We start from the raw sequence: 12,412 nt of genomic DNA, 5'->3' as shown, positions 1-12,412 counted from the left end.
TCATTTAGGTAGTCTTATAATCTTTAAAATTTTATATTTAATTCTCTAATGAATTTGACATTGATTTGTTATTTAGTGTAAGACAAAGACTGTCTGTGTGTATATATAAATGAACTACCTTATTGCATTAATTGAAATGTCCATTCTTCCCCTACTGATTTGTCCCATAATGCATTAAATATCAATATATGGTTTATACTCTCTATTCTCTGACACTGGTTTACTTTCTATACCAGGCCCAATGCCATAATGTTTTAATTACCATAGCCTTCTAAGTTTAATATCTGCCAAGTATTACAGTACATATTAAGGTACGAAAGTGAATGAAACAAGAATGTTTGCCTTCAAGGAACACAAACCTGAGTAGAGGACATCACCCAAAAACAAGATAAGTAAAATGTACAGTGTTTTGCACACAAAGCAGTTTGGCCTAAAATTTAGTCAGAACAGAAGGAATATAAAGGTTGGATTACATAAAAAATAGCTACATTGGTAAATACTGTTTTTAACTGAATTTTAATTATGCATGGGAAAGAGCTTAACAATCTCATTTTTGTTCTAGCAAAATCTGGAAAAAAATATATAACAGTTGTAATCTCAGTAAAGTAGCTCTAAGAGAGTGAAAGTGGAAAAATATAATTTTTAGTATGGAAATTATACTTACGTAAGCATTGTGGTACTTCCCCACTCCAGGTACCATTCCCTACACAGGTCAAAACAGCAGGGAAGGACAGTTCATAGCCTGGAGAACAGATGTAGCTAATACTAAAGCCCCAGTCAAAATTTGTTCCTTCCAACCTTCCATTAGAGATCTGGGGAGGAGTTGGGCAGGTAACAGCTGCAATTACATTAAAAATGATTAGACACAGCTGTTGAAATATCCTGGCGTTAACAGAAATAAATATCATTAGAAGAAGCATATGTGCTAATTTAACCTTTTGGAGGACAATATGGTGTGACATGTTTTATTCTCCTGGTAGTATTCCTGAAACATCCCTGGAATTAATTCCTCTAGGATGAGATTACTTCTTGGCAACATAATGTCTACTGGTTCTCAGAGATTGTCTTACAAAATAACAAGCTTCCTGACATTGAAAGAAAGGAAAAAGAGGGTGACCTCCTATCTAGTATACTGCAACTGATAAATTATTAGTTTTATATAAAATTATTTCCAGCAACCTTTAGACAGACTGAAGAGCTGTGTTTGGCTATCTACAGAGTCACACTGCAGCAAGGAACCTGGGAGTAAATCTGTGACATTTTTGAAACACAGATCATGTATCTCATTAAAATATCTAAATTAGTCCTATTAACCACTTAGATTCATATGCTAAATCTTACTGTAGGGCTCTAAATGCATTATAAAATTTTTAATCATTCATTTTTAAAATTAAGATGTCTTTGAGAAAAGATAGGTTGGATAAGGAGACAGAGATGAAAGGAAAAAGAGGGCCACCAATTATAAAATCTAAAAATGAGGAATGATTTTATTTTGATGACTAGCAACATATATAGATAATTTTTAGAGTTATATAATATTGTCATTATCAAAATCAATAATGTATGAAATAATTTGTAAAATATAAAATGTCTGTTCATATATTTTCATATACAAACTGTATATTTATCATGATCTGATTAGGAAATTGTGTAGTCAAGAAAAAAAGACATGCATTGGAATTATTCTTTTAGTGCTAGATTATGTCAGGGAGACATTAAACTGACAATTCATAGGTATTTAGAGATGTACCTTAATGAGAAATCTCAATGACTAAAAATCAGTATTATTATAAAACAATACATATTGTCTGACACTGAATGTATAGTATTTTACAAGTAATCAAAAAATCAGCAAAAAGCTTATAGAAATAGTTTCAATGGAAAACAAATAGCATAAAGTAGTAAGCCTATACCTGTATTGACTAAAATATTACTTCTAGATTGCATTCTTCAAAGAAACAGTTTTACCTTTTAAGAACAAGTAGAGTTCTATAATTCAGGCTGATTATTTTCAAATTATAGAAGTTTTTTCTCCCATCCTTGAATAACCAGGTGGATCACCAAATTAAAGTTCTATTTCACTACTACTATATTCTTTATTAAATACTCATTGATCCACATAAATGATGATGGTGATTATGTATCACAGGACATGATATATATTTTTTTGGCAGTGCCATGTTGGTATGTGGGGTCTTAGTTCCCTGATTAGGGATTGAACCTGTGCCTCTGCATTGGAAGAGCAGAACCTTAACCACTAGTCTGCCAGGAAAGTCCCAGAACATAGTTTTGCTGTATTACAGTTCATTGTCATTACTTAGAATGAGATACATTTTTGTTAAAAAATTTTAAAATCTTATATGTTTTATCTATATGGTTTAAAAGTAAAGATTTTGGTACCAGAAAAAATGATGAAATGATACAAAAAACACTATTTAAATTTATTTTAAATATGCATATTAATACAGAAAATATATAGTGATTATCACTAATAAATATTGACAAAATCATTATCTTACCTCTACAAGTTGGCATGACTCCACTCCATGTGCCATTAGTTGTACAAGTCCTGATTCTTGAACCATTTACTTCCATTGTATAGCCTGGCTGGCACATGTAAGAAACATTCTGTCCAACCACATAATCATCTCCATATCTCAGTCCATTGGCTGGTATACCTGGGTCTCCACAACTGATTACTATTAATATGGATTGGAAAAGCAGATGGTGAATGTGGCACGTATTTAATGGAGAGGAATAGTAAGCATATGGCATAATTAATATAAAAGTAGGTAAAATTAGTTATTATGCTCATTTTAATGATAAAACATAAGCATATTTAAACCACACACTATCAACTCCTAATTATGACCATTTACTTATTACAGATTCTATACATATGGTCCAGAAATGGTCATTTAGACTCTTAAAATGTTAATATGCTAATATATTGTAGGAAACTCTGATGTGGTACCTTCTTTTAATCTGAATTAAATAATCATAGAGAAGCCATGCTATCAGATCAAGATTTCTAACAGAATATTTTAAATTTATACTCCTATGTATGGTTACTGAAATCTCTAAATTAAGAGGCTTGCTGGACTGAGACCTTATTTTCTGCACAGTATCACTCAACTGGATATTACAATAGTTTTTAATTAAACTGATGCCAGGTACAAAAATAATAATTTTATTGAATAAATGAAAGAATGAATAAGCTATAAAATGTGAATTTATCACATACTGGGTGAGATACACAGTTTGTAAGCACAATGAAAACATGAAAATGTCAGTTAGGGATAGAGAAATCAATTTCCCATTTCCACCATCTCATCATCATCCCAAGTGATAGAACAACCCCAAGGAAATTGCAACCTCCACTCTGGAACGTGCCTGCTTCCTGAATTAAGAGTTAGTAAGAGGCCTATGTCAAGTGGTTGCTATATCTGCCTTGTTATTGCCAGTCCAGGAAAGGGTAAACCACTGCCCTGCTCTGCTCTAAGACTCCATGAATACATACAACTCCAACTAGCCCCACCCATACCTGCACCAAGACCCCAATAAAAGGATGGAGAACAAGGTACAATGTGAGCATCCCTCTGATGATACATGATGGACAGACTGGCACAGGGTATCAGTGGCTCAGGGCAGGGGTGGGAGTGGGAAGGCCAGGCAAGGGCACCAGGTGGTAGGAAGCTAAGGCCTATAACATAACCTAGGAAGACAAGGAGGCAGGGAGGCAAACTGCATATGGCAGAGCAGTGGCTCAGTGGTAAAGAATTTGCTTGCTAAGCTGGAGACATGGGTTTGATTCCTGGGTCAGGAAGATCCCCTGGAGAAGGAAATGGCAACCCACTACAATATTCTTGCCTGGAGAATCCCGTGGACAGAGGAGCATGATCAGCTAAGTCCAGGAGGTCGTAAAGAGTTGGACACAACTTGGCAATTAAAAAATAACAACAAAATCTCTAAACCCTTAGCACATGCTCCATTGTTCCAGTGGACTTCAATTACAAAACACAAATTCAAAGATTAAACCATTAGGAATTTGAGATACTGATCATCAAGCATTAAACCCCAACCATAGGAAACTTCAGAGCATGAAGTTCTGTCAATAATGCTGGTCCATAAATCTGTCTCAGATTACATATAAAATTTCTCATTTATGATGGTTTTTCCAGTAGTCATGTATGGATGTGAGAGTTGGACCATAAAGAAAGCTGAGTGCCAAAGAATTGAGGCTTTTGAACTGTGGTGTTGGAGAAGACTCTTGAGAGTCCCTTGGACTGCAAGGAAATCCAACCAGTCCATCCTAAAGGAGATCAGTCCTGGGTGTTCACTGAAGCTGAAATTCCAATACTTTGGTCACCTGATGCGAAGAACTGAAGCATTTGATGCTGGGTAAGATTGAAGGCAGGAGGAGAAGGGGACAACAGAGGATGAGATGGTTGGATGGCATCACTGACTCAATGGACATGAGTTTGAGTAAACTCTGGGAGTTGGTGATGTACAGGGAGGCCTGGCATGCTGCAGTCCACGGTGTAGCAAAGAGCTGGACATGACTGAGTGACTGAACTGAACTGATGATGCCATATAAGAACTTTCAAAAAGATTGGTGCTAGCATAAGAAATGCAAGCATATTTAAGTCTAAATATGGCATTTACAAACAAGCTATGTATGCGTGTGTTCATTTAGGAACAAGGCTTAATAGAGATCATATATACATAAGCTTCCCTTGTAGCTCAGTTGGTAAAGAATCTGCCTGCAATGCAGGAGACCTGGGTTCGATTCCTGGGTCGGAAAGATCCCCTAGAGAAGAAAATGGCAATGAACTCCAGTATTCTTTCCTGGAGAATCCCATGGACAGAGGCACCTGGCAAGCTACAGTCCATGGGGTCACAAGAGTTGAACACGAATTAGTGACTAAACCACCAAACCACCATAAGCCATAAAAACACTTGCTGTTTTGAAAACCATTATTTGAGCACATTTGGCTAAATGCATTCTTGTGGCTAAGAGAAAAAAGAAAAGAGAAGGGTACATACTTCCTTTTCTGGAGACAAAATCAAGTAATAAATTGGCCTTTTTTTATTTTGTTGTTGTTGTTTTTTTGCCTTTTGAATCACTTTTCTTTTCATAAAAGGACAAATAAGTTTACCAGGTAAATCTAGGTTATACTGTCTCATTTTCATTTTTAATAATTTCTAGTATTTTAGATGTCTAGGGTTAAAGACCAAAAATAGATTAAGACAAAGAAGAACTTAATGGCAATTAAATTCTACTGTGCTTTATTAACTTACCATTAAAAATTCTGAATGCCAAGGTTTCTTTCATATTAATCTAATCTGTTGAGCCAGGAAGTTTTAGGACCATGAATGATGATATTTAAATTACAGAACAATATTCACAACAATCCATTTGATAATCCTCAGAACCCCCAAGAGTTTCCTGAAATCACACTCATCGATGTTTCCATCTGACTCCTAATAAGAGCTCTGTGTATAGAATGATTTTTGTTCTTTTCATTATTGATGAGGAAAATATTTTTTAAAATTGTAAAACTGAGTTGGATAGAAAATCAAATCCTGCTTATTTACCAATATGTGTCAATTCTTTTTGCAGTTTTAAAATGTGTAACCATATAAACAAGTTTGACTTCAATTTATTTTCTTTTATTTTACTTTTTTATATTTTATATATGATATGTTATTTTATATCTTTAATCTAGATTTAAAATTAAGAAGAAGAAAAGTTAAATCCAGTAACAACAGATCATTATTGTTTTCTGGTCAGTACTTTGGAGACTGAATTAGAATTCTGGCAAGAAAGAACAGCTAACCCAATCGTAAGGCACATGAGCTGAGTGAGATGTAGCCACCGAAAGAGATGACAGAGGGTTTATTTTAGAGAAGCACTGAGAAAGAGTTCTGCATATCTTGGCAGCATCATGAATGGAAGGCCTGATAACAACAGCTTCAGGAAGATTTGTCTGGTGGCTTCATAACGAAGCAAAGGCCAGTCAAAGAGGCAGTTTCCAACAGCAACAATCTTTGTAAATAGCACCTGCTCCACAATCAGTTCATTCACCCCCAGCTTGTTTTCAGCAACAAAAAGAGGCTTTCAGATTTTTTTTTGTTTGTTTTTTGTTTTTTTTGAGGAAAAACCTTAGGATAGTGGCCTTTTAGGACTGTACCCTAAAATTCAGAGACATTAGTGCATAAGAGCAGGTTGCTGTGATTTAATGCAAGAAAATCTCTTCTAAGGTCACCAGAATCCTTGATGCATGCAGCATGAGTGTACGCATGTGCACTCATCCACACACTCACACCCCAAGAAACCCGTAGAGACAGTTGTTTTGTCTATTTCCTTTAGAATTATCTAAGCCTAGTCTAGTGCATGACTCATAAGAGATTAAATAAATACTTGTTTCAAGAGCAAATGAGTGAATGAATATGTAAGGAATAATTAAATAACTGAGATTCTCAAAAATACATAAACTTAAAGGTTTAAATTGGGTTTTGTGGGAACTTTTCTCATTAGATTCTATCATGTAATTGATGCCCATTTGATATTATTTATGATACATCTAAGTATAAACCTCTACAGCCAATATAAAATATAACTGTGGTATTTCTAGTCAATCTATGCTACTTCAAACCTACTTTCTCTTTTAGCTTCTTAAATGAGCATTATAACTCTGCCTTTTTAAATAGAATGTCAATATAACACAAATTATTTTTTACTCAGTATCTAATGAACATATTTGCATGGTAATACATATAGATCCATGTGACTTGTTTTTAATGACATGACATTCCCTTGCATGGATATACATACAACATGATTCATGTAATCAATCCCATGTGACAGTTGAGCTATCCCACCATTTTCCCACTGGCCACAAAGCAGCAATGGATATGTTTACTCGGGCATTATGACACATGTGGTTTGCTGGGTTTCAAGTCCAGAACAGAGTTCTCCTCTAGCACAGTGAAGTTCCAGAAAGGTGGTCAAGCCATCTCCATGGTAACACTTCTGATTCTATACCATCCCCAAATTCAGAAGTCAGTTTCCCTTTTTTGTATCTCAGTAAGGTAAATTTTCTTGATATTAACTTTGGAACTATTGACATTCCAAACCAATCACTCTTGGCTGCTTTTTATGCATCAGGAATGTTTAACATTGATCTCTACTTGCTAGATACCAATAGCACATGCCACTCACTTGCACTATGACAGTCAAATATAGGTCCAGACACTGCCAAATGTCCGCCGGGAAGCAAAATCACCCCTGAGAGCACTGCACTGAAGGTTAGCTCTCTTCGGGAGACAAATACTCTCTTCCAACAACACGAGAGATGACACTACACATGGACATCACCAAATGGTCAATATGAAATCAGACTGATTATATTCTTTGGGCCAAAAATGAAGAAGCTCTATATGGTCAGCAAAAACAAGACTGGGAGCTGACTATGGCTCAGATCATGAACTCCTCATTGCAAAATTCAGACTTAAAAGAAAGTAGGGAAAACAACTAGACCATTCATTAAAAAGTCTTAAGAGCCAAGGCATGCTGGCATAAGGCTTTTTGAAGGATGTTACCATCATGGCCATTATCCCTACCATAGCTTGGCCTCAGGATAAAATACAGGGAGGAAACAGAGCCACACTCATCAGCAGAAAATTGGATTAAAGATTTACTGAGCTTGATTCCAGCACAGCCAGCCCCTCCCAGCAGGAAGCATCCACAAGCCTCTTACCTGTCAGAGGACAGACAGGATGAAATCACAATCACAGAAAACTAACCAAACTGATCACAAATCACAGCCTTGTCTAACTCAATGGAACTATGAGCCATGCCGTGTAGGGCCATCCAAGATGGAGGGGTCATGGGGGAGAGTTCTGACAAATAGTGGTCCACTGGAGAAGGGAATGGCAAACCACTTCAGTATTCTTGCCTTGAGAACCCCATGAACAGTATGAAAAGGCAAAAGATATGACACCGAAAGATGATCTCCCCAGGTTGGTAGGTGCCAAGTATGCTACTGGAGAAGAGTGGAGAAATGGCTCCAGAAAGATTGAAGAGATGGAGCCAGAGTGAAAACAATGCCCAGTTGTGGATGTGACAGGTGATCAAAGTTGTAAAGAACAATATTGCATAGGAACCTGGAATGTTAGGTCCATGAATCAATGTAAATTGGAAGTGGTCAAACAGGAGATGGCAAGAGTGAGCATTGACATTTTAAGATTCAGTAAACTAACATGGACCAGAAGGCATGAATTTAATTCAGAGGAGTATTAAATCTATTATAATGGCAAGAATTCCTTAGAAGAAATGAACTAGCCCTCCAAGTCAATAAAAGAGTCTGAAATGCAGTACTTGGGTGCAATCTCAAAAACAACTGAATGATTTCTGTTCATTTCCAAGGCAAACTATTCAATATCACAGTAATCCAAGTCTATGCTCCAACCATTAATGTCAAAGAAGCTGAAGCTGAACAGTTCTATGATGACCTACGAGACCTTATAGAACGAACATCAAAGAAAGATGTCCTTTTCATCCTAGGGGACTGAAATGCAAAGTTCAGTTCAGTTCAGTAGCTCAGTCAGGTCAAACTCTTTGCAACCCCATGAACTACAGCAATGGCAGGCCTCCCTGTCCATCACCAATTCCCAGAGTTTACTCAAATTCATGTCTATTGAATTGGTTATGCCATCCAACCATCTCATCCTCAGTAATTTCCTTCTCCTCCTGCCTTCAATCTTACCCAGCATCAGGGTTTTTTCAAATGAGTTAGCTCTTCACATCAGGTGGCCACAGTATTGGAGTTTCAGCTTCAACATCAGTCATTCCAAGGAACATTCAGGACTGATTTCCTTTAGGATAGACTGGTTGGATCTCCTTGCAGTGCAAGGGACTCTCAAGAGTCTTCTCCAACACCACAGTTCAAAAGCATCAACTGTTCGGCCCTCAGCTTTTCTTATAGTCCAACTCTCATATCCATATATGACTACTGGAAAAACCATAGCCTTGACTAGATGGATCTTTGTTGGCAAAGAAATGTCTCTGTTTTTTAATATGCTGTCTAGATTGGTCATAACTTTCCTTCCAAGGAGCAAGTGTCTTTTAATTTCATGGCTGCAATCACCATCTGCAGTGATTTTGGAGCCCCCCCAAAAAAATAGTCTGCCACTGTTTCCCCATCTATTTGCCATGAAGTGATGGGACCAGATGCCATGATCCTATTTTCTGAATGTTGAGCTTTAAGCCAGCTTTTCCACTGTCCTCTTTCACTTTCATCAAGAGGCTCTTTAGTTCTTCTTCACTTTCTGCCATAAAGGATGGAGTCATCTGCATATCTGAGGTTATTGATATTTCTCCCGGCAATCTTGATTCCCGCTCATGCTTCATCCAGCCCAGCATTTCTCATGATGTGCTCTGCATATAAGTTAAATAAGCAGGATGACAATATACAGCCTTGACATACTCCATTTTCCTATTTGGAAACAGTCTGTTGCTCCATGTCCAGTTCTAACTGTTGCTTCCTGACCTGCATACAGATTTCTCAAGAGGCATGTCAGGTGGGCTGGTATTCCCATCTCTTGAAGAATTTTCCACAGTTTATTGTGATCCACACAGGCAAAGGCTTTGGAATAATCAACAAAGTGGAAATAGATGTTTTTCTGGAACTCTTTTGCTTTTTCGATGATCCAATGGATGTTGGCAATTTGATCTCTGGTTCCGCTGCCTTTTCTAAAACCAGCTTGAACATCTGGAAGTTCACGGTTCACATATTGTTGAAGCCTGGCTTGGAGAATTTTGAGCATTACTTTGCTAACGTGTGAGATGAGTATAATTGTGTGGTAGTTTGACCGTTACTTGACATTGCCTTTCTTTGGGATTGGAAAGAAAACTGACCTTTTACAGTCCTGTGACCACTGCTGAGTTTTCCAAATTTGCTGGCATATTGAGTGCAGCACTTTCACTGAATCATCTTTTAGGATTTGAAATAACTCAACTGGAATTCCATCACCTCCACTAGCTTTGTTTGTAGTGATGCTTCCCAAGGCCCACTTGACTTCATATTGCAGGATGTCTGGCTCTAGGTGAGTGAAACACCATCATGGTTATCTGGGTCACGAAGGTCTTTTTTGTACAGTTCTTCTGTGTATTCTTGCCACCTCTACTTAACATCTTCTGCTTCTGTTAGGTTCATACCATTTCTGTCCTTTTTTGAGCTCATCTTTGCATGAAATGTTCCCTTGGTATCTCTAATTTTTTTGAAGAGATCTCTAGTCTTTCCCATTGTATTTTTGCCCTCTATTTCTTTGCACTGATCACTGAGGAAGGCTTTCTTATCTCTCCTTGCTATTCTTTGGAACTCTGCATCCATATGGGTATATCTTTCCTTTTCTCTTTTGTTTTTGGCTTCTCTTCTTTTCACAGCTATTTGTAAGGCCTCCTCAGACAGCCATTTTGCCTTTTTGCATTGTAGGAAAAGTAGGAAGTCAAGAGATACCTGGAGTCACAGGCAAGTTTGGCTTTGGAGTAGAAAATGAAGCAGGGCAAAGGCTAAGAGTTTTGCCAAGAGAATGCACTGGTTACAGGAAATACTCTCTTCCGACAACACAAATGCCAACAAACGGTAAACACTGAATGACATATTTTTATTTATGCATAAAAATAATAACAATTTGAATGAAAAGGAAAAAAAGGAAAGTTTTGTTTTGCTTAGGTGGGTTTTCCAAAAATTGGAATCAGGAATCTGGTTTAGAAATTTAGTCCAATACTTTAATTTTTTTTCATACCTAGTTTAAATCAATTCATATTTATATCCTTGTATATAGATACTATAAAAAATGCCCACAAAAGACAATTACATTAAATCAAAACTTGATGAAAAATATATTTTATTTGAACTTAGAGTATCCATTATCTCTAAGAAATTTAAAAATTCACTCAATGGGAAATTTTCTCCATTTATGTGGTAGAAATAATTACTGACTGGTGAGGTCTGTCAGTAATTGTTGAGTCACTAATTCGTGTCTGACTTTGTGACTCAGTGGAACATAGAGCGCCAGGATTCCCTGTCCTTCACTGTCTCCCAGAGTTTGCTCAAGCTCATGTACATTGAGTTGGTGATGCCATCCAACCATCTCCTCCTCTGTCACCCTCTTCTCCTGCCCTCAGTTTTTCCAGCATCATGGTCTTTTCCACTGAGTCAGCTCTTCACATCAGGTGGCCAAGTATTGGAGCTTCAGTTTCAGTATCAGACCTTACAGGGAATATTCAGATTGATTTCCTTTAGGATTGACTGGTATGATCTCCTTGCTGTCCAAGGGACTCTCAAGAGTCTTCTGCAGCACCACAATTCAGATGCATCAATTCGTCAGCACTCAGCCATCTTTATGGACCAACTCTCATATCTGTACATGATTATTGTAAAACCAAAGCTTTGTCTAGATGGACCTTTGTCAGCAAAGCAATATCCCATATTTTTTTAATATGTTATCTATGTTTATCATAGGCTTTTTTCCAAGAAGGAAGTGTCTTTTACTTTTGCAGCTGCAGCCAAAATCCACAGTGATTTTGTAGCCCAAGAATATAAAATCTGTTACCATTTCCACATTTTCCCCATCTATTTGCCATGAAGTATTGGAACTGGATGCCATGATTTTAGTTTATTGAATGTTGAGTTTTAAACCAGCTTTTTCACTCTCCTCTTTCACCCTCATCAAGATGCTCTTTAGTTCCTCTTTGCTTTCTGCCATTAGAGATATTGCCATATGCAATATCATCTGCATATCTGAGGTTGTTGTTATTTCTCCCAGAATCTTGATTCCAGCATGTGAGTCATCCAGCCCGGCATTTCACATGATGTACTCAGCATATAATTTAAATAAGTTGGGTGACAATTTGCAGCTTTGATGTACTCCCTTTCCAATATGGAACCAGTCGGTTGTTCCATATCCAGTTCTAACTTTTGCTTCTTGACTTGCAACCAGGTTTCTCAGAAGGGAGGTAAGGTGGTCTGATATTCTTATCTATTTAAAAATTTTCCACAATTTGTTAAGATTCACACAGTTAAAGTTAGTAGTTAGTAAGTCAATTAAATAATTTGGTGCCTCAGTTTCCTGACCTATGCATGTGAGTCTATACCACAATCTCTTCCAGCTCTAAAGTTATACTATTCTATCAATAATAGGTTTAAATCAACTTCCATTGCAAATTAACAAGAAAGACTGAAACTCTGGTCCTAAGTTATTGATTACTGTGTATTCACATTTTCAATATCTTAAATTCTTTAATTATAAAAGTTTAATCCGTTTTAATTTTCACTGAAACTTCTGTGTTTTTTTTGGAAGGATAATTTTAGTTCTGCCTTTGGTTTGGGGTGCTACTAGGTTT

General features: G+C 36.9%; 1 protein-coding gene across 3 annotated transcripts in view; it reads right to left on the bottom strand.

Moving 5' to 3' along the window:
• CSMD3 (CUB and Sushi multiple domains 3) overlaps window positions 1-12,412 on the bottom strand; it is a 1,326,016-nt gene that overhangs the window by 44,259 nt on the left and 1,269,345 nt on the right. For all 3 annotated transcript variants that reach the window (XM_061122845.1, XM_061122846.1, XM_061122847.1), the window contains 2 exons: window positions 2,520-2,699; window positions 665-838 (listed from right to left, as the gene is read on the bottom strand). In XM_061122845.1, the coding sequence (XP_060978828.1) occupies window positions 665-838; window positions 2,520-2,699 (354 nt within the window). The remainder of the gene's footprint in view (window positions 1-664; window positions 839-2,519; window positions 2,700-12,412) is intronic.

Source organism: Dama dama, chromosome 21 (genome assembly GCF_033118175.1).
Source record: "Dama dama isolate Ldn47 chromosome 21, ASM3311817v1, whole genome shotgun sequence".
In the NCBI taxonomy this organism is placed as follows: domain Eukaryota; kingdom Metazoa; phylum Chordata; class Mammalia; order Artiodactyla; family Cervidae; genus Dama; species Dama dama.
This window is presented reverse-complemented; position numbering and strand designations above follow the sequence as displayed.